Source organism: Electrophorus electricus, chromosome 4 (assembly GCF_041902795.1).
Source record: "Electrophorus electricus isolate QZ-2024a chromosome 4, ASM4190279v1, whole genome shotgun sequence".
In the NCBI taxonomy this organism is placed as follows: Eukaryota; Metazoa; Chordata; class Actinopteri; order Gymnotiformes; family Gymnotidae; genus Electrophorus; species Electrophorus electricus.
In genome coordinates this window covers 35,585,504-35,607,698 of record NC_137500.1, presented here as the reverse complement: position 1 = coordinate 35,607,698, position 22,195 = coordinate 35,585,504, and the positions used below count along the sequence as shown (strand labels likewise).

General features: G+C 40.6%; 3 protein-coding genes across 8 annotated transcripts; 2 read left to right on the top strand and 1 right to left on the bottom strand.

Moving 5' to 3' along the window:
* The first annotated feature begins 1,614 nt into the window (after positions 1-1,614).
* ttll4 (tubulin tyrosine ligase-like family, member 4) lies at positions 1,615-12,713 on the top strand. 4 transcript variants are annotated; one of them, XM_081713519.1, is made up of 19 exons: positions 1,616-1,799; positions 2,827-4,339; positions 4,647-4,729; positions 4,864-4,915; positions 6,040-6,158; positions 6,376-6,573; positions 6,667-6,743; positions 6,974-7,168; positions 7,275-7,357; positions 7,571-7,699; positions 7,833-7,955; positions 8,148-8,246; positions 9,002-9,136; positions 9,766-9,903; positions 10,129-10,231; positions 10,394-10,604; positions 10,768-10,838; positions 10,932-11,011; positions 11,170-12,713. In XM_081713519.1, exons 2-19 carry the CDS (start codon positions 2,895-2,897, stop codon positions 11,354-11,356), a joined length of 3,528 nt encoding a protein of 1,175 aa, XP_081569645.1. In that variant the 5' UTR covers positions 1,616-1,799; positions 2,827-2,894; the 3' UTR covers positions 11,357-12,713. The 4 variants fall into 4 exon arrangements, with proteins under 4 accessions (XP_081569647.1, XP_081569645.1, XP_026867673.2 ...); XM_027011872.3 differs by having other exon boundaries at positions 1,621-1,799; positions 6,376-6,486; XM_081713520.1 differs by lacking the exon at positions 6,376-6,573 and having other exon boundaries at positions 1,621-1,799.
* Positions 12,714-12,971: 258 nt separating this feature from the next.
* prkag3b (protein kinase, AMP-activated, gamma 3b non-catalytic subunit) lies at positions 12,972-18,674 on the top strand. Of its 3 annotated transcripts, none has more exons than XM_027011835.3 (13): positions 12,972-13,132; positions 13,770-13,812; positions 14,062-14,174; positions 14,458-14,539; positions 15,760-15,818; positions 15,965-16,010; positions 16,103-16,157; positions 16,247-16,373; positions 16,479-16,644; positions 16,747-16,784; positions 16,927-17,073; positions 17,372-17,465; positions 17,544-18,674. In XM_027011835.3, the coding sequence occupies exons 1-13, from the start codon at positions 13,115-13,117 to the stop codon at positions 17,591-17,593; spliced, it is 1,038 nt and encodes a 345-aa protein (XP_026867636.2). In that variant the 5' UTR covers positions 12,972-13,114; the 3' UTR covers positions 17,594-18,674. The 3 variants fall into 3 exon arrangements, with proteins under 3 accessions (XP_026867636.2, XP_026867640.2, XP_026867638.2); XM_027011839.3 differs by having other exon boundaries at positions 12,979-13,132; positions 14,033-14,174; XM_027011837.3 differs by having other exon boundaries at positions 12,979-13,132; positions 14,030-14,174.
* Positions 18,675-19,022: 348 nt separating this feature from the next.
* On the bottom strand, positions 19,023-21,981 carry LOC113578529 (tubulin beta-4 chain-like). The gene is made up of 4 exons (XM_027011833.3): positions 21,925-21,981; positions 21,538-21,646; positions 21,338-21,448; positions 19,023-21,081 (listed from the first exon to the last, which is right to left on the bottom strand). The coding sequence occupies exons 1-4, from the start codon at positions 21,979-21,981 to the stop codon at positions 20,024-20,026; spliced, it is 1,335 nt and encodes a 444-aa protein (XP_026867634.2). The 3' UTR covers positions 19,023-20,023.
* Positions 21,982-22,195: the final 214 nt, after the last annotated feature.

Below are 22,195 nucleotides of genomic sequence, written 5' to 3'. Positions count from 1 at the left end.
TCGTGCTACATACATATTTTCCGATCGACTGTAACATGGATGTTTGAATAAAAAAAGATTTCCTTATAATGTTCAATAATGTTTTCTTATATGAACAAATGATTGTCTGTAGTCTAATAGTTTTTGAGCAGTAGTAAAAAAAGTAAAGAAGCTTTTATTGCTGTGTAGTAAAAAAGAAAAACAAGCTTTTATTGCTGGCCCAAAATGTTCCCACTGCTACATAATGTAGAGAAACCATTCTGAGCTAATGACAGTTCTCACATTCTCATTCAATAAGGATGAAGTTCAATATTAGCAAGGGATTTTGGTAATAATTATAACATCCTCTTTGCATGTGTGTATAAGTAAGAGCAGAGTCGTTGTCTCATATGATTGCCCAGTTCTGCATCATTAATGAAACTTTATTAAATAACCCAATCAGAGTTAATAGGGCAAATATCATGCTATCCTATGACCTCCAAAAGACTTTGTGGTTAGTTTTTGTATGTTTCATACAACATAATCGAAGCTCCAAATCAAAGAGGTGAAAAGCTGCCTCTGGAACGCCTGCTTTGTAATCTTTAGTATCGTTGTAACTATGTCAGATATGTGACAAGTCAGCTCGCTTTATTCTTCACACAGCATGACAAGATCAGCTCTTCTCAAGCTACCCTTGTTTCTGTCCGACTTTGGAGGGTGTGCAACCCTCTGGCAACTTTCCATGGCAGTGTAACCACAGTATGTGTACAGCAATTGAAAAGTAACCCTATCCAGTTAGTATCCCATGTCAACTGAAAACACATTGCTTCAGTCCATTCATGTTCTCTGAGCAATCACATGTTATTTATTTAAGCAAATCCATACAGGCCTGTGAGAGTGTGTTTTATGGACTTATTTGAAAAGAATATACGGTGGTTCAGATATACATTCAGAGGTGGGAGAGCAGGCAACTATTTTTATTTAATTGCCAGTTGTTAATGTCGTGGCATGACCCCCACACAGTTTGAACCGCAGGTCCTTTGCCACTATGCATATTTCATTCTTATTGCATGAGACGTTGTAGGACTGGGTTACTTCAGTTTAAAGTAAAGGTTCTGTAACAAGGACATCGACTTTGTTGAGTTTGCAGCAGGGACGTTCAACTAATTACCAGAGCACCTGGCAGTATGAACTCTGCTCAAGGGGTGACTATTCATAGCACTTGGTTATTTAGAAAGAAAACTCTTTCTTAGGCATCTAATTGAAAGGTTTTGGCCATTGAACTCTGTTTAACAAATTCAGCTCTCCAGACATCTAGCTAGGTCATTTGTTTAAAGTTGCCATACAGACTCCAGTGTTCTTTGTTTAACGAGTTTTAGTAGCCTTGTTGTTGCTGTTTAGTTAGCTGTCTGCAAACTTAACCTATGTAAGACTTTTTCGTGTTATAATCCTTTAACTGAAGATTTTTTTTCCCTCTTTACATTCACAAGGCAAAGCATTTTGGACATTACCACTGCACCATTAATTATGTTATTAAATACAAATATTTAAAATAAGTGCGCATTAGGTAGTAGCTACATAATATTGCGGAAAACACTGCTGTGAATTGCCTGCCGTGTTCTGTGGGTGTGTAGTTGATGTGCAGTTGGTGTGCGGTTGGTGTAGGGTTAGTGTATGGTGGGTGTATGGTTGGTGTTGGTGTGTGGTTGCTAGGAGGCGGACAGAAGCCTGCGACGACAAAAAAAAGGAAGCGGCTTTCGTGAACAAGATGTTGCTATGTAAAGGCAGCACGTCTAGCCCCTTCTCCGTAATGGAGACACACATTTAGTCGTTTTTCTGAGGTAAGCAGGTATCGTACGAACCGCTGTGCCTTCGCTTTGGTAAAGTTAAGAGTTTTAGAAAAACAATGTTAGATAGCTAGCTAGCTTAGCCTCGCTTCACAGCACAGGGCCTGGGTTGGTTAGCTAGCGCTAGCTAACTCTACAAGCGAGTGTTTAGCGGTCAGTCACACAATACCGAATTACAACTAGCTAACTGTTAGGCTAGCTAAGATGGCTAGCGTTAAGTGTTTTCCCAGTTCTGCCTTTCCCTAACCTTTCGGGGGGGGGGTTCTGGTATCGGTAGCATTCAGAAAGCTACGATAGCTAGCGTTAGCTGGCTAACCTATCTGGCTAGGCTGTTTGAGCCATGATAGTTTCACTCAAGCCCAAAAAGGCCTGCCGGTGTAACCCAGTGAATGGGCTCTGCGGATTAGTGAGGGCAGATACAATGTACAGTCCGTGTGCGCTAGCTAAGATAAGATAAGATAACCTAGCTAGGTCCGCTTGCGTAGCGCTAGCTAGCTAGTTGGGCTACCTGCATACAGCTAGGTTAGTACCACATGGCCAGTGCCTACGGGGCTTTAGTCCCATGTCGAAGAGAAGTGAGCGCTGTCAAGCCCTGAAATTAGCTGGCTACGTATTAATGTTTAATCGAGTCTAGCAATTAATTTTTGCACATAGAGGAGCTATTTAGCTAATGGCTTGAGTAAGTTTGCTAAGAAGCTTACGGTGTAGCTAGAACAGTAGCTAGTTGGCACAACGTGTGAAGTTCGTTTGAACTTTTAGATGAGAATGAAGCTGGTTATCGGATCAAGGCAGTTTAATCTATCTTAAATAGCCATATAAAATGAGTATTTTTTAACAACTGCCTGGCATCATTTAGCTTTTTTTTATACTGTTAAGGAATTTAACTGACAATTGAGCTGAAAAACTAATTTCAGGAGAATTCCATTTATGTGATTGATAGCACAGCTTTATGGGTTTGCTCAGTGTTATTTAGACATCTAATATGATAACATTTTGTGATTTGACTTCCTCTTTGTCTCAGTAATAGGAACACTTCTCCTTCACTTTGAGTATCAGAATCCATACCAGGGGAGTGTACGATGGCAGTTCATGGCCTCCAGTGGAGCTGAAGATTTGAGGAGTGGGGCATCTCGGTCAGCCCTCGTCGTTCAAGCTAAGTCTGCAGTTGTGCATTCATTCAATGCTCGTGTGTCTTCCAGCCTCACTGAGAAGGAACGGCATCACCCTGCAGCCCCCGGTGACTCTGTATCGCGGCCCAATGTGACAGTGGCGTATTACCAGCCTCTTCGAACCTCAGGGATCTCTTCACAGTGTGCCTATCCGTCAGTGCCTGCAGCACCTACCACTGTAACACGGGTCGTGCATGACAGGAGTGCAGTTGCTCGTCCTCCTAACGGTCTTGGTAATATTGATACAAGAGCTGCCAACGTGGTCTCAAAGAGCTCAGTTTATATATGTTGCCCCTCTACAGCTTGCCATAGCCCCTGCTGCCGGGAGGCATCTGTCTCAAGCTATCAGTCACACTGGCACTTGAACCCACTCGGGTTAAGGTCAAAACTTTTAGGGAAAAGGTCCTTTTCACCCCAGCTCTCTATTTATCTGACTTGTCCCTCTCCACCCAAGTCCTCCTCTCACAGGGCATCTGTCATAGTCGAGAAGATCATGCCCACAAACCAGTCTTATCCATGGACGGACAGCAAGCTTAAAAGTAGCAGCAAAGGGGTTATTCAACCATCCACTGCCAAAGTGCCTATGAATGTCAGACTAGAGGGACTTGGAGAAGCAAAGGACTTGGAGAAGCAAAGCACTATACTGTCTGCCTCTCACTGTAATAGTGGAGACAAGGGAGATGGCATAGGAGGTACAGCTAAGTCCACGTATTTGGAGGACAAATGCCCAGATGTGCCTCTGAACCATATCTTTGGCGCTCGTGAATGGCCTCAGTATGAGAAGATTGTGGCTGAGGACACTAAAGAGAATGCACATGTGGTGGAATGTTGTGTGGGCCATGGCACCAGTGAAGCACCTCTGAGAATGAGAAAGGTCAGCTCTGAGGTAGAGTTCACTGCAGCCATCCCAAACCTCCCGAAAAGCATGGCACACGGGCGAAACAGGATGATAAATGGTCTGAGTGCACCCCTCAGGACCAGCGTTGGTCCTCACAGCAGTCCTAGCACAGCCAGGACAGGAACAGGAACAGCCGCAGGTGCCACTTTTTCAACGAAATCCTCAACCTCTTGCCTTATTAACGGCAACGGAGAGTCTAGTGTGACTTCCAGTGCCATTTGTCCAGACGCCAGAACTGAAAAATACCCCTCTAGTTCTCTCAGTGATGGAGTGCCTCAGTGCAGTACTCATGCCATTCCTGAGATCAGCCATAAAGTAGACCCCCTACACTCTCCCACTGTTTACTCAGTTACAAATCAGATATCCTCCATACACCTCACAAAGGGGAGGTCTCAGTACATCTTGGAAGAGAACCTGAACCTTTGCCCTATGATCCAAGACAAAGAACATGCTCGTGCGGTCAATGGGTGAGTATGCGTATAAATGAATTTGTTCTGTTCTGTTTGGTCTGTGTGCATATATTATTGCTCATGGGCCTTTTCTCACAATGTTCAGTGGGTTTCAGCAGAGGGAAATGTGTTGCCAGTCTGATGTAATGGAATGTAATTCCCTTCTTTCTAACTAATGGTTTGAAAATGAGCATACATTTTCAATCATTTAAATCTGGTTTGGTTTATTTCAATAAGCATGATTGTAATTTTACAACGGTTGTTAACATGACCTATGTGATGAGTTAAGGTATTGAATTAATTAATACTGTGTGCTGTCTCTCAGTCAGGAGCGTGTTGCCCTTCTAAAGATTGGAGAGGAGGATTTTCCAGATGAGTTGGAGAATGACTGCAGCGGCAATGACGATGGTAAGGACTCCCACCAGACACACGCTCGTGTTCATTTAGCCTCACGCTTGATGTAGTGTGTGGCTGGTTTTGTTCAGCCTTGTCATTGTTCCTGCAGCATTACGTGAAAGAGAATCATTATTTTTATTCCCTAGATGGATCTGATTGTGATGCCTTCTCAGCGACATCTATGGCAGCCTCAACAAAGTAAATTATCCACTTTTCTTGGCTGAAGTTCCCATGCTCAAAGATATATTGCTGCATCTGCCATTACTCTGTTGTTTCTGCTGTTGTGTGATATTAAAGAATTTATGTGATTGGTATTTTGCTTCTGCTTACTGTGTTTTAAATATATGTGATACTCAGTACTTAAAATTTTAGATTAGTCCTGCATGTTTACCCTGCTCTTTTTTTATTTTATTTTATTTATTTATTTATTTAAATTTTTACATTAATTTTTAAAAAAACAATACTAATGTATTTGGTTGTCTCCCTGGTTTGTTTTTGAGTTAACGTCAAAGAAAGTTTATGTACTTGATTCCATACAGTAAAACTCATTATTTAAACTAGAATACATTGCAACAGTGCTGCCTCTCCCATGCTTCTCTGTTAAGTCTCTTACATTACCATGGTGATGGTAAACACCAAGGACTGTTTGACTTTTTGTTGTTGTTCTGGTGTTTGCTGTGCATGAAAAGCTAGAAAACACAGGGGCCAGTAGAAACTTCTCACAATTGTAAATTGGTAATGAAAGTGGGAAGTGTGTCTATGTAATGAGAAAATGAGCTTGTAGGTCAATTGTGCTAGATGTTGTGGGACTTGTCATGAGATGTCCCATCTGATAGGCTGGCTTAGTTATAGTTGGAGTTAGTTTGTGGGGTTTTTTTTTTCTTCCTTCTCAAAGTCCTCAAACTGTCAGCTATGGTCTGTCAGTACTGATCATTTTAAATCCTGAGCCAGAGCAGGCAACTTCTTTCTACATGACTATCATATGAGTTACATTTCAGGGGTTTTTCCCCATAGGTGGTGGTCTGTGTGCTGCTGACTGTTCTCTAATAAACAGTTGCTTTGAAATTAGATTTTGGTCGACCATGCCTGGTTCTAGAGAATGGATTGGTATTTGTTTTGACTTTGGCTTAGGCACATGGCTTGAGAATAAAGCTAACATATTGCTTTTATTGTTTTTTTGTTTGTTTTGTTTTGAAGTGTTTAATGATCAATGGAGCTTTAAGTTTGATGCTGTGTGTAATTAATGTTTATGAAACTTGTTTGTTAGTCATCTTAGTTTCTCTGTGTAATAGCAGTAAAGTCTGTGTGGGTGTGTTTTGCAGTACTGAGGAGCCGATGAGCTCTGAGCCAGAGGATGAACGGGTGGTGAAGCCAGCACTGGTGCCCAGCCTGTTCCCCTTCATGCCCCCAACCCTGTACTTCAGTACTGCCAGTGAGAAGGGTGAGCACACACACACCCATCTCATTCACCCTCTACATTGTCCGCCCCCCCCCCCCCCAATCCTGCTATCAGTTTTTACCAGGTGTATTTTTCCATTGTATTTGTGCATTATAAATCAAGATGTGGTTAGAATGGCTCTTAAATCAAATCGAGGGCTACTGTTTTTTTGTGGTAATGTTAAATTATTACCCATGCTGTGTGTCTGTGTGCCCTGCAGTGGAACTGCTGCCTCTGCAACAGAGGAAACTCCTGAAGTGGAAGATGAGCAGTGTCACACCTAATATAGTCAAGCACACTGTCGCGAGGTCACACTTTAAAGTTACCAAGAGTAATTCAGTATTCATTTTTTCTTATTTTTCATGGACTCAACTTTGTCACAGAAATGTAATTTTTAAGTTTATATCGGACAGTGCAGGTATACCAGATTGCCTTTACCACTACACACATCAGCCTTTCACTGTCTTTGTCCTGAGTTTGTAGAGACTCATTTAAAGGCACTTTGTTCCAGAGTGTTATGACTGGCTGGGCTGCTGGGGTCACCATATGAAGTCACCTGGGTTCAAGACCATACGAAAGTATCAGAAGGTAATGGTTCAGAAATCAGACTAGGTTTTATATTAACCGCCACTAACATAAACCACCAGTAGACATCATTGAACTTTTGTTGTTTTGGCTGTGTAGCACACTGAATTTGAAATGACACAATGACTAGGAGGTTAAAGTTAAGATGAGCCCTATTGTCCATTTACTTACAAACTGCACTGTACTCATTTCTTTAATGTGAGTTTACAAATCTGTCTGTTTCTTCCTGGAAGTTGAACCATTTTCCAGGGTCCTTTCAGATCGGACGAAAGGATCGTCTGTGGCGGAACCTGTCCAAGATGCAGGCGCACTTTGGCAAGCTGGAGTTTGGCTTCTTCCCACGGTCCTTTGTCCTCCCACAGGACACGAAGCTTCTGAAGAAAGCCTGGGAGGACGGAGGGGGCCGGCAAAAGTGGATCATCAAACCGGTACCACAGGACTCGCTGGCCTCTGGGAATCTGCTTCTCTTTTCTACACTTAATTTCTGCACATAGTCATCCTCACTGGTGAATTGCTGCTTCCCTGTTTTCACAGCCAGCATCAGCCAGAGGGATTGGCATACAGGTTATTCACAAGTGGAGTCAAATGCCACGCAAGAGGCCGCTTCTCGTACAAAAGTGAGCTTTAGTGGCTTGCAGGCTCAGATGTTTTTCAAAAGTTATCAGACAGGGTATTTTCTAAAATAATGAGTTAGCCAGCTTACTCATTAGAAAACATCTGATGGAAACCTGCTGAGTGGGCAGAGCATTACTGTTGATTAATAGAGTTTTAGTTGAGCTTGAATGAGCTGCTTTGGCTTCCTGTTTCTGAGCACTTTTTTATCCTCACAGATACCTTCACAAACCCTACCTCATCAGTGGGAATAAATTTGACCTGCGGGTTTATGTCTATGTGACCTCTTATGACCCACTTCGTGTTTACATCTTTAATGATGGACTTGTCCGTTTTGCAAGTTGCAAGTGAGTAAATGAAGCGAAAATTATCCATGAACATCATAATACGGTTTTCTTTAGCTTATAAAACACTTAATTTGAAGAACATTTTGTTTAATTGAATATAAGTATTGTTTCCTTTTACTATCTTTTTCTTCAGATACTCCTCTTCCATGAAAACCCTTAGCAACAAGTTCATGCACCTGACAAACTACAGTGTGAACAAAAAGAACTCAGAGTATCAGACCAACAGTGATGATAAAGCCTGCCAGGGCCACAAATGGTAATTAAGAAAATAACCTTTTTTTATTCGGAGTTTGAGCTCTCAGTGTGTCATGTTTTACCCTACAGGCTGATATTTTGCTTGTTATGCTGATATAAGATCAGGATCTCCTGTCTAGAGCCTCACTTTAGCTATTAGCAGTGACCATCATGATCTAGGATTATCGTTAAATGGCAGCTCTGTTGCCTGCAGGGCACTGAAAGCGTTGTGGCACTACATGGGCTCCAGAGGAATCAACACCACTCTTATCTGGGAGAAGATTAAGGACATGGTCATCAAAACCATCATTGCGTGAGTGGGCCTGATGCCGCATGTGTCTTTCACCTGGCCTTTGTGCTAGCCTTGTAAACGAATTTCTGTTTGGTGAGACAGGGAGTCTGCTGTTTTGTGAACAGCTATATTTTCCTGAACATTGAGCTAAGGCTCATGGGAAACGGGTGTGAAGACAACTAAAAATGTTTAATTGACACTTCAGATTTACAGATGACTGACATAATTGTGATTGCCAAGAACAGGTGAAGCCATAACTCATTTTACTTTGACTCATCTTAAGTATTCAACTGTTTCTTTCTTAATCCTCTTGTGATTGTTGAATGGCTGACTGGATTACTAGCTAGTTTTGTATCTACATATGTTTCAGGTTCTACATAAACTGTTGTTTTATAGACAGGGGATTTTAGGGAGGTATAAAATCCCCCTTAAAGGGAAACGGCTAGTGATTTGATTGGATAGTACAAAACACATTACTAGCCACACACTCAGATTAAAAAAAAAATGTTTAGGTAAAAAAAAAACAACTAAATAAATAAATAAAAGCACTTAATCTCACACCCTTATACAGCAGATTGTGTAGGTGTTCCCCTGTGCAAACCTCCTGTTCTCGGCTTTACTCATGAACACAAAGCTCTCCGTGTGTGAGCTCTGTGTCGAATTGACTTTGATGTGTTGCCTGCCTGTCTTTTAAACCCACCATGTTTGCTCCATTCTAAACAGATTGAAGTGCTGTTTCTTTCCTTAATGTGACGGCGTCCTCCCTTCATTACCAGGTCAGACCCATATGTGAATACACTGGTGAAGTTGCACGTGCGTTCTCCATACAGCTGTCATGAGCTGTTTGGCTTTGACATCATGCTGGATGAGAACCTAAAGCCATGGGTCCTGGAGGTCAACATTTCACCCAGGTAAAAGGTTTGACAAAAGCGTAGCTTTTTGTGCTATATTTCAGATTGATGTCTGAGAATATAGGTGCACTCATACACAGTGCCCAAGCCTCTCCCCCCAGTTTCACATGCACTAGATTTGTGTTTTATTTCTTCAACATTTCAGTCAATTCATTGTCATATTGCTAAGATGTAGTCAGTCAAGACCTCCTTGGTGTCCCAATGTGTGTGTGTGTGTGTGCGCGCGCACAGTCTTTTATCTCTGGAATTATTTTGGGGTGCCAAATGATATGTTAAGAAGAACACTGTTTCTGATACTGTTGTTTTTTATATATGGGCCATTTCTATGGATAACAAAATGTCATAGTCTCAGAAACCAGTTAAGCCAGTCTGATTGAGATTACTTAACAATTATGTGGTGATTGCAGCATGCAAATTGCAAGATTTCTTTTTTAAATGTTTAATTGAAAGTTACGTCTAAAATATCTTAAAATGACACGGTCTGTTCTGACATTGTACAAAGGATACCTGGTATTATTCAGAGTGCACAATGGCCTGTCAGGGACTTGGTTTGTATGTGCAGCACCCCCGGAGTGAGGCTCGGGAAAATTTTGTCTTCATTACAACCAAGCTCTTTTCTCACTGTACAGCCTGCACTCCAACAGTGCGCTGGATGTGAGCGTTAAGGGCCAGATGATCCGGGATGTGCTGAACCTGGCTGGCTTTGTGCTCCCTCAGAAAGAAGACATCCTTCCCTCCAGCAGCAGTGACGGTGGCTCCACCAGCAGGTTAGAAGTGGTATTGCATAAGCATTTACTAGGTGTCTTTGACCATAAACTAAACCTACTTTAACATATAGTTGTGGCATTCTTGATTTTTAGAAATATTTCTTATTATTCAAAACTAGATATTTGAACAAATGCTTGTATAGAATTTGTTAATTATGTCTATACCTATAATTCCTGTTAATTTTTACTACTAAGTATCAAATCTGCTTGCATTGCTGTGTTCAGTTTGTGTGGAGCAATGCGAGAGAGATCGAGATCGAGATCAGACCTGTCCGCTGACGAGAAAGTGAAGAGAGCCTTCTATCTCACCCAGTGCCTCAGGGACCAGGTACTCACAGCTTTTAAGATCAGGAGATGGTTTCATAATTCAGGGCTGTATTGCCGTGAGCATGGTGCGTAAATGTGTCGTTGGTGTGTGGAGCCCTTCCGTCTGTGGCGCTCGCTGTGTGACGTGTATGGTGGACACTGTTTCTCTTCACTGGGCTTGCAGGATTTCTGCTCCACAGTTCTGGATGTGCTGACCCCCAATGACGTGCGTGTGCTGGCTGAAAGTGAAGATGAGTTGAGTCGTCAGGGGGAGTTTGAGCGCGTCTTCCCCTCCCCCGCCTCGTCCCGCTACCTCAGATTCTTCGAGCACACACGCTACCTCAACATCCTTCTCAACCAGTGGGAACAGAAATACTGCCAAGACAGGAGCAAAGGTGTGGGAGTGACCTTTACTGTCCTATCTGCTGCTGATCTGTGGGTGTGGATAGGGTCTTATGAAGTTTGAGCATTTCATGTAGCTTTTACCATAATGCGCTTTGATGCCTTCTGAGAGAATATATGGTCAACCATCAATGACACATGCTTATTGGTGTCTAGGTATTGAAATGTTGAGGAGTCTGTGTCAGAAACAAGTGCACTTGGGAAACCTTGATGACAATGAGCATCGTGTGAGTATTCGAGTATGGATTATTGTACTGCAGTCGGACTTAGTAAGTTTTATCTGAACTGCCAAAACTGATGATTGTGTTTTTGATTCACAGTGGTCTTCAAAATCATATAAAGGATACAGATCTGACATTCACAGTGTCACATCTGCTAAAACAGAACTAACCAAATCAAGGTATGAATAAAAAACAAACACACACACACATTCATACACACATCCCTATTGAGATCCTTTCTTTTCACATTTGTTTTTCTTTTTATTTGTTTTGCATTTGTTTTGCTGAAGTGCATCAAAATCTGCTTCTGCTTTCATTTTCTCTGTCTGTGTCTCAGTGTTACAGTGAGTCAGAATGTAAGACCCGAGGAGGAAGAGGAGGAGGAGGAGGAGGATTGGTCTGACCCTGAGGTTCAGTCACTGACCTCCAGTCTTCCAGACATGAGTCTCCTGGGTTCAATGAACTCAAGCCTGAGTTCAGTCACTGACAGCCAGCCATCTAAATTCAGGAGAGCAGACATGTAGGGCTTTCAGCCAACACCACAAAACACAAAAACTCTCACACTAGCACAGCTTATGGAGGGGATCTGAGGTCCAAAGGTGGAAGATGGAGGAGAGGGGCTGGATGTGAAAAATCTACTAGAAATTGCTGGCCGACCCAAGTTTGTTTGTTCATGGATGTTGCCTTTTCCAAGACCACAGGTGTGTGTTTCAAGGGGAGACTAGTAGATGTCTTTGGAGTTCACATTCTGATAAGTTTATATATGTAAGCTTTTATTCGCTTGAGGGGAGTGAATCTAGAGTCATGCCTGTGTGCATGAGCCAATCAGATACCTTTTCCTGTTGTTTACATTTTATGTCCACCTAACTTTTGGGGACCTAGTTCTGCTAACTGGCAGGTGAATTTTTGGAGGAAAAAAGTTGTATTATTATTATTATTATTATTATTATTATTAATAATAATAATAATAATAATAATAATAATGATGATGATGATGATAGAAATGAATTGAGTCATGAATGATTTGCATTTCAATTAAAGGAAAGTAACTTCTGGTTTAGGATTTTCATATTAAAAGTATTTGAATGAATGTAACTAGTGGTTGTGGGGGGGATTTTTTGTGTTTTTTTTGTTAGTGAGAGCAAAAAAAATTCAACAAATAATACTAATTAAATAATGATTTGAAATAAAAAAAAAATTCCTGTAATTATTTTTGACATACCTAGGTCTGATTATTTTAAGTATGTCGCTACTCTTACAACTGGTCAGTATTTTGGTACTGTGGCGCTGACAATAGTTGGTTCCTTGGGGGTGGCTAGACATAAAGGATCACTACACATGGCTTTACATTGTACTCATCAGTATCTAGCTGTCCACTTTGTGTGTGTTTTTTATTTGCTATAATGGTATACAGCAGGCACTTGAAAATGCACTGAGATTTCATGCTTGGTTTAGTCTAGTAAATGTGCTCAGAGTCTGTAGTGCTGGGCCAGGCTGAAAGATGGCTAGTGAGGCGAATGCCAGAAGCAAAAAGCCATGTAACTCATCATGACACATGGGGTAAAAATAGCCACTTCTATAATGGCATAGTGAAATTCTAAAACGCTTTCCTGCTACCAGTAACTGAGTATGAAACCTTTCAAGCAAAGAATGCACTAAACAAGGCTGTTGTTTTTTGTTTTTGTTGTTTTTTTTTTAGCCTGAACAGCTGTTTTAAGTGTCTCTCTAAGGCTTCCTTTGATATTAACAACATACTTTTTAACTGCCTACTTAATTTCCATGCACTGTAAATGAATTTAGTTGTCATAAATATCTTAAATACCAGTGTCATGTTAATAAAGGTCAAGCTTGAATGAGCTTTCAAGATGGCTCAAATCTTAATCTGGATGCCATATCATTTATTTTTGGGGATTGTTGTGTGAGTTAAGTTCTTTTGGCACTGTAAACTACGTAGTGAAATTTGCCTGCATAAGCACCATAGAAGTGGGCCATAACCGTCATTTTCATATCCAGAGTTACTGCACCAGTTCCTGACTGGGAATTTGAGCCCTGTGGCCCACCCTCTTTGCTGTGTACACACAGTCAGTAACTTCAGCATCTGTGGCTCCCCTCCCCCTCTGGGCAGAGTGGGCCCCTTCAGTGCCTGGGTCGTCTCCTGATTTAGACCCTGCTGCGCTGCTCTGGGGACCAGTTGGAACATGGTTAGTATGTGGTAGCGCAGGCAGTAAAGACCTCTCCTTCACCATTCCCCTCACCCAGTCTTTAAGCCCCTGGCCTCAGACATGGACCACATCCCTGAGGTAAGATAAATGTGTGTGTGTGTGTGTAAGAGGCATGTTCCAGCAACAGGTGCAATATTTTGGCTATAGTCTGGTTCCTTTAAATGGGTAGTAGACTGGTTTTTAGTGCATAGCTTTCATGAATATCTGGGTTACATTGTACTAGAACAAGAAATGGGTGCAATGTAAGTGTGCTGTGTGACGTTTTGTAATTACTTTTATGTTCAATGAATGTTGACCAACATCCCCTGACTACAGATCACAGAGGCTTTGAGGTGGGGTTACAATTCACTGCCCCAGTCTGTTAAAGTCTTTTTGGTGTATTGTATGTACAATAGTTTTGCTTGGACATGGTGAATGCTGTTGAGACATTTGGCCCCTGTTTCAGGGCCAGAGTGTTGGGTAAAAGTATATGGATGTATCTCATGAATGAAATATGTTTTGTTCAACCAGTCACAGTAAATGTTGACATGACTCAAATTGGTTATTTTGGAATAGACAGTTTATCTACTTAAAGAGATACAATACATTATAGCAGTCATGTGAGCATTACATTGTTGGCCCACTGGCTGCAGTAAAGAATACTTTGGTCTTCATCTTGTGTGGACTGTTTTTCCCACTTGTAGTACAGTGGCTTATTTCTTTACCTTCTTCTTAGGTCAGTTTTATGGATGCTGAGGGCCTTACAGTAAAGATGACAGGTATCTACTCTGAGCTGAATTTCACATGCATCTTTTCTAGATTTCACAAGCACTCCACACATTCATAGTCCATTTGTTTCTATATTGTTTTCTTATGAAAATGATTATTCTCTTAAACCAAGAGCTGTGTGTAGGTGCTGCTGAGCAGAGCTTGTTGATTGTCATTTGTATTAGCCTATACTGTAGTTTGTGCAGAGTCAGACTGACCAGTTTGCAGCAGGGTTTTTCTTCCACTGCCCTTCCCTGCAGAACCTGCTGGAGATCCCAATGCAGACGCCTACACCAAGTTCTTCATGAGCCACTGCTGCTACGATGCCATTCCAACCAGCTCCAAACTGGTCATTTTTGATACAACACTGCAGGTGAACTAATTTATACCACAGGCAATACCACAGGCAATCTAGTGACTTGGCTGCTATTCGTTACTATTCAGAACATGTAGAATAAATATTCAAGACATCTATATTAACTGTAGTTTGAGGAGGGAAAAGTCAACTAAACTTGCAACACAACAGTTATGTTTGTTAGTTTTACACTACATTTTATTTTTCATATTAGCTTTACATATGTGCATATTTAATCACACTGATATTAAGACACATATTAGCTCTCAGTTTTGTGCACATTTCTCTTTGGTCAATGCAGGTAAAGAAGGCGTTCTTCGCATTAGTTGCTAATGGAGTCAGAGCTGCACCTTTATGGAACAACAAACAGCAGTGTTTCGTAGGTACATGGGTCAAGTTTGGAATTGAATACAGTGGTGATTTGGTCAGATCCCATATGGCTTCTGTCACTTTCTTATAAGCCAGATGTTTTGCCTAAACTTTGCTACTGCTCAGATAATCCTTCTCTCAGATAAGCTCTCAAAGCAACAAAGTGAAGATGTGTATATATTAAATTCATCAAGTTGGCAAGATAAAAGTGATTTTTGTGCCTTTGTTTAAAGCTATTAATGATCAAACAAGACATACTTAATATACCTTCCAACAGGCAAGGAATGGCAAAGCTTGATTAAACATAGCCCATAATGTGGTTGTGTCATTACTTACTAGCTACTTGTGCACTGGGGAGCCCTCAAGCCTCTATGAAGCCACTTCGTTTCTGCATCATACCCCCTTGTGAGGAAAGAAGTCAAACAAATTGTTAACTTTATTCAAAATGGATGGCTAATTTTCACAGCAGTGCTTCTGTCAATCCAAGCAATTTTGTATTCTTTGGAATTCAAGGTTACTCATAATAGCAATTCATAAAGAGTCGATCTGAATCATAACTGTTGTTTATGCATTTTGTTCATTTTCCTGCTTCTTTTGAAAGCAAGTATTTTAATTAAATATTTAAAGTACCACAATAAGCTTATAAGCTTCTCCATCCTACATATGTCCTTAATTATAGGCTTTGCTTAGCAATTTGCCAGAGGTATTAATGTACTTTATTACACTTATACCTAAATACTCAGGGTATCTCTGTTAAGAAACACCTGTAAAATTCCAACCTATCACTGGATGACCAAGCCTCTTGAAAATGCCAGTTCAAAATGTATTTAGATAGCGCTTTTTACAATACATGTTGTCACAAAGCAGCTTTACAAACGTCCAAGTCAACGCCCCCAGTGAGCAAGCCAAGGGCGACAGTTCAGCACTTGTTGGACTGTTTATTTTCATCTAGCAGACTCATCCCCTCTGCCACTCTGGTCCCAAAGTTCTAACTTTAGTTGGGGACCTCTGGAGTCCAATGGCTGATGGGACATGGCGGGACAGTGCTCTAATACCCAGAACCTTTCCCAGGGATATTAATAGTCACTACATGAGACATCTCTCCACAAAGATTTTGAGAATGAGAAGCTATCGCTATGCCAACAGAAGCAGAGTGAGCTTTGCATTTGCTTTGCCCCTGTTTAACTGGTGCATGTAATTAATTATTATCTATGTTGTACTTGTATCTTCACAGGAATGCTTACTATAACAGATTTTATTAACATTCTCCACCGATATTACAAATCACCTATGGTAAGTATTTCTAGTTTAATGGTTCCAAAATGAGGCTGTTTCTCAGTTATTATTTGCTGAAAAGAAATCTTTTAGTACTCACATTACCAGTGGATCGAGGAAACAAGAATGGCTTTATTTGGTCTTGTTTTGCCTTGCCGTTTTAGGTTCAGATCTATGAGTTGGAAGAGCACAAGATTGAAACCTGGAGGGGTGATTGTGTATACTTCATATTTATATTTATTCTCCTATATCAAACTAGACTTATTTTATTTTAAGTTCCTCTGTCTTCTCTCCTGTTCCAGCGGTCTATCTTCAGTACTCCCTAACCTCTCTGATCAGCATCACCCCTGAATCCAGGTAAAGCTATTTCTGCAACTGTCTTTTGTTTCTTTTTTCTTTCTTTCCAGTGTCCCAGAGTGACAGAGAGTTGTGTTTCCCACCGTCAGCCTCTTCAATGCCATTTACTCCTTACTGAAGAATAAGATTCACAGGCTGCCTGTTATAGATCCAGAATCGGGGAATGTTCTGCACATACTGACCCACAAACGCATCCTGAAGTTTCTTCACATCTTTGTAAGAGCCTTATAAAATCTTTCTACAGTAATTCATTTGCATAAATCAGCATCAAAGGTATTATAATATGAATTACATGAATAATGCTTTTTGGCCATTCCTCAGGGTTCCATGATCCCAAAGCCAAGATTCTTACAAAAGCGAATTGAGGAGGCGGAAATTGGGACCTTTAAGAGTATCGCCACAGTCCAGGAGACGGCAACGGTTTATGACGCTTTATCAATATTTGTTGAGCGGCGAGTATCAGCCTTGCCCGTTGTGAATGCACAAGGTATTTTCTGCTTAGATGTCACAAGAAAGGAGACAACAGACCTTTGTATGTTAAAACCACTTTGAAGCATAGAGTTTTGAAATGTGTCCGTTTTGTCTTCAGGAAAAGTTGTGGCGCTCTACTCCCGGTTTGATGTCATTGTAAGGGGACCAACACTTGTGCAGCAGATATAAAATATAGAAAAATACCCACAAATAATTCAGCAGCCTAGACTTTCTGTAGAATATATTCCTTTAATAAAACCGCCATGTCTGACCAAAGGAATGATTTTGTTGGCTGCAGAACCTGGCTGCTCAGAAAAATTACAATAACCTGAACATGACAATGCAAGAAGCGATCGAGGGCCGCTCATGCTGCATTGAAGGTGTGCTAAAGTGTTACCCACATGAAACCCTGGAGATCATAATTAATCGCATAGCTGAAGCAGAGGTAAGCCAGATTCTAATTTTAGGAACTAATGATTTTTAAACATTTTTTTAGGAATCTAAGGAACAGTTTTCTGAACACAAAATACCTATTATAAAAACCTATTATTAGCTACATAATACATAAATAAAAACCTATTATTAGCTACATAAACATGCTATAACAATGCTTTTGTATCTAAATATAATGAGTATAGACTACATGTTTAATTGAAAGCTAACCTTGGTCTTCTTCACAGAAGACATCAGTGTTTCACTTGTGTACCATCTGATCCCATTATGAAATGTCAACTCCTTTCTAGGTTCATCGTCTAGTTCTAGTGGACAAAGAGGATGTAGTCAGGGGAATCATCTCGCTGTCTGACTTGCTGCAGGCCTTGGTTCTTACTCCTGCAGGTATTGATGCTCTTTTCTCTTAGCCCCTGTGGAAGAGAGATCTCCCCACCATCTTGCCACTACCCTTCCCTGTCCCAGGTAGGCAGCCTGTAGTTTCTTCTGGCCAACCAGTCGAGACGCTGCATTAGCACTCTGCTGCTTCTGCTCTTCTCATCTGTATATTCGCATCCCTCCTCTTTGGCTCAGGTCAGTGGGCAGCACCTATCTGGGCAGTGCTAGGCTACTGTTGGACCACTCTGGGGAGCTAATTTCAGGATCTCAGTCTGACCTGATCAACCGATGGCCTTTGGAATGATCAGACCAAGAATCTAAGATGGGGTTCTTGTTTGTTAACTGACCTGCTGACAATTGTTTCTTTTTTAATAGTGATTTCTTTATGCCTATACTTCTCATTGCATGTCAGACCACTTTGTTTGGTAGATTTGCTCTCTTCTGCTATTAATAATAGCATATCAAGGAAGTAGTGCCAAGGTTAGTGTTGGGAATAATTTCTTGTGTGAGTACTCTATCCCGAGGTGCTCTGCTAATACAGTGGCTTTGGGATGGCTTTACATATGCTGAACTTTGAATGTCTCTTGAATGAGATTCAAGATTCAATGTCTCTTAAGAGACCCAATTTAAAATGTATTGGGGATTAAAGAGGTAACAGCATATCAATGAAATGGATTTTATTGAGTATTATACTAATATTACACTAATCAATATAATTTGTTGTTTCTAATGAATTTTCCAGAAATTTCTTGCAAAGCAGACTGTGAACACTGAGGAAACTATGCAATGGATCATGGATGAAGACTTAAACTGTATATATTATAAATAATGCAGCATAGAAGTTTTGTGTATTCATTTTTGTTCATATTTGTATTGTTTCAATTAATCAGAATTATTAGTTGAGAAAATGTAGTGTACTTGTACATACTCAGAATCTTATACAATAATGTGCATCCAACCACTAATTAGATCCAAAGACTGACAGTATAAAAACTGACTCGGAGAGGAAATGTAATTTACAAAATATAATCAGTTACTTTTCATTTATACTTTTTTTTATAGAGGTATGCAAGTGACAATAGTTTTGTTACTTCATTAGCGACAACAATCAAGTCGTTTTAAAATTAGTCTGAATTACAGTTGGATTATTGGCTTTATTAACATTTATTTATTTACTTTATACTTGGTATTTGAAATAAATTAAGCCATTTAATTTCATTCTGAAGATTTTTCTGACCTGTCTTTCTGCAAAGGGGTTTTTACCAAAACATGTTTAGATGATATTAGCAATATTAGTGTCACATTATTAAATTGTTGCACTACCTTAGCAGTTCAGTGATTATAAATGCTATTAGAGTTCATTTTTATGACACATCAATATAGCCTCATTCATCACTGTACTGTTTCTCATAGTAGATACATCACTGTGCACAGAAAGGGCAGATCAGTTTTTAACCTACCTTATTAAAATTACTTTCTTGTAAATGATGAAATGTATCATTTAGAGCTGCACAGAGCACCTCTCTGATAGCTATCCATGATAAAACTAGGAAGTTGAGCTCAATGACATTCAGATCACAAACCCATCCCATGCTTGAGCCTCACATATTCAAATGTATCAGGGTCTTTGAAGGCTTAAAAATTTTCCTCACTAGACAGAGAATTAATACATTTCTCAGTACTAAAGGGACAACGGAAGCCTATTGGTTAAAGTACCACGGCCGGGCCCCTGAGCCTTAACCCTCAATTGCTCAAGTTGTATTCATTTACATTAAAGGGTCTTGCTCGGGGGCCCAACAGTGGCAACCTTCTGATTACAAGTCAAGTACCTTAACTACAGAACTTATCAAAGCTATTTTAAATACCCAGTAAAATTAATTTTAATTACCAAGTTGTCCAATTTCAGCTATCTTCAACCTATTTAATATATTGTTAAACTTTAAATTGTCTTTCATGCCATCACCCTCATAGTCAACCAGTATTCACTGCTATGCCATAGCTACTACTTCACATCTAAATAGTTTTGTAAAAATACTTGTACAATTTCATTTGTGTGAAGCATTATTAAGACTACCATACACTGGCACTGTGTGGTTTCTTTTATATAATCTCTATATTGCTTCTATGTTGTTTATTGTCTGTATAGTCTATACTGCGCAAGCATCAGCAAAGGCTGGAACCAAATTCCTTGAGTGTGTTAACAATCGGCCAATGAATATGATCCTAAAGGTAAACTATAATTGCAGTTTTGAATATTGGCAGAAATAATTATGTATATATGCAAAAATCAATGACATTGCTAATACTATTAACGTACAACATCTGTGAACCAAAGATGAGAAATCTGAATGACAATGAGTGTAAGTGTAAAAATCATAACAGTACTTGGCTATGGAAAAAAAAAAAATCACAACACTTTAATGAAAAATGTTGTATTACAACTTACAGATTTGAACTCCTCTGGTGTACTACTTTAAACAAATGTCAAAATATTTTCAACTTTTATGCCAACAGAAAAGGCAGTGAACTGAAACTTTAAACTGTACCAGACTTTAATATAACCTCTTTCAGCCCATATCCTCCTCTCCCTCCTCCATCTCACCATCCTCCTCTGCTGTAGCATCCTGGTACTGCTGGTACTCAAATACCAGGTCATTCATGTTGCTCTCTGCCTCAGTGAACTCCATCTCATCCATGCCCTCTCCCGTATACCAGTGAAGGAAAGCCTTGCGCCTGAACATGGCTGTGAACTGCTCAGAGATTCGCTTGAACAGCTCCTGGATGGCTGTACTGTTTCCAATAAACGTGGCTGCCATCTTCAGCCCACGAGGTGGAATGTCGCAGACAGCCGTCTTGACGTTGTTGGGAATCCATTCCACGAAGTAGCTACTGTTCTTGTTCTGCACGTTCAGCATCTGCTCGTCCACCTCCTTCATGGACATGCGCCCGCGAAACACGGCTGCTACTGTCAGGTAGCGTCCATGTCGAGGGTCACAGGCAGCCATCATGTTCTTTGCGTCAAACATCTGCTGTGTGAGCTCAGTCACCGTGAGGGCGCGGTATTGCTGGCTGCCACGGCTTGTGAGGGGGGCAAATCCTGGCATGAAAAAATGCAGCCTGGGGAAAGGAACCATGTTGACAGCCAGCTTACGCAAGTCTGCGTTAAGTTGCCCTGGGAACCGTAAACAGGTTGTAACTCCACTCATAGTAACAGACACCAAGTGATTCAGATCATCATAAGTAGGGATTGTGAGCTTCAGTGTACGGAAGCAAATATCATACAGAGCCTCGTTGTCTATACAGTAGGTCTCGTCTGTGTTCTCGACAAGCTGGTGCACAGACAGAGTGGCATTGTATGGCTCTACTACAGTGTCTGACACTTTAGGGGAGGGAACGACACTAAAGGTGTTCATAATTCTGTCAGGATATTCTTCACGGATTTTGCTGATCAGCAGGGTTCCCATACCAGATCCAGTGCCCCCGCCCAGAGAGTGAGTGACCTGAAACCCCTGTAAACAGTCACAGCTTTCTGATTCTTTCCTCACCACATCTAACACAGAGTCTACCAGATCTGCACCTTCAGTGTAGTGACCTTTTGCCCAGTTGTTTCCTGCACCACTCTGTCCTGTGTAGAAAAAACAAACAAACACAAATCATTAATTTGACAGAATTAATTTTTAGGAAAGAGTTCACAAAATAAATATCAACACTATTAATGAGTATTTATAATGGTAATTTAGTGAGGAGTGTGATCTGCACACACAGAGGTTAGTGTAGTTCGCTAGGCCTTCCTCTGTGTGCTAACAAAACACCTAATACATGCTTATAAAGAAAACATATTACTACAAATGTCATAATAATATTATATAAACATTTCCTACCAAAGACAAAATTGTCTGGCCGAAAGATCTGCCCAAATGGCCCAGAGCGCACTGAATCCATTGTTCCTGGCTCCAGATCCACTAAAATGGCTCGAGGGACATATTTTCCTCCTGATTTAATAAAAAAAAAAGGCAGGTAGCCAGACATCCTAGGTGGTAACGTTAATGAATTTAAACATTTTGACTACAACGTTTCTTACCCGTTGCCTGGTTGTAATACACACTTATTCTCTCAAGCTGAAGGTCGCTGTCTCCGTGGTATGCTCCAGTTGGGTCTATGGCGTGCTCGTCACTTATCACCTCCCAGAACTGCACAATCACACGGAGTAACGCATACAGCGGGCCTAGCCTAGCTCGCTAACGGTAACATAAAAGCTAACACAGGGCAAAACGTCTACTTTAAACTGAGAAATGACACTTCAACGCTCTTAAATGATCTGAATCCACATGTGAAATAATTTGGGTTAGTTCGTTAACCTATACGGTTTAGTCCAATTATTTAGCGTCAGATATCTAATTTTACCTAGACAGCGTTAGCGTAGCTACTACCCAAGTTAGCTAGTTACGTATGGATAACGAGAACTAACCTTTGCGCCGATCTGATTTCCACATTGACCTGCTTGCAGATGGACTATCTCCCTCATTTTTACCTCAGAAAAGGACGAAATTAGCTTAGACAAGTGACCTTAAGATCCTAACGTCTAAATTCAACTTCTCAGGAAGTTACAACTGCTGCCTTGTACGAGAAACCGATAGTTTGCATTTAACCGTCTCTCCAAGTTCGCCAAATTCAAATTGAAGTATTTTGATTTGATATCCAAACCCACATTTGTTCGAATATGACAGGCATATAGAAAA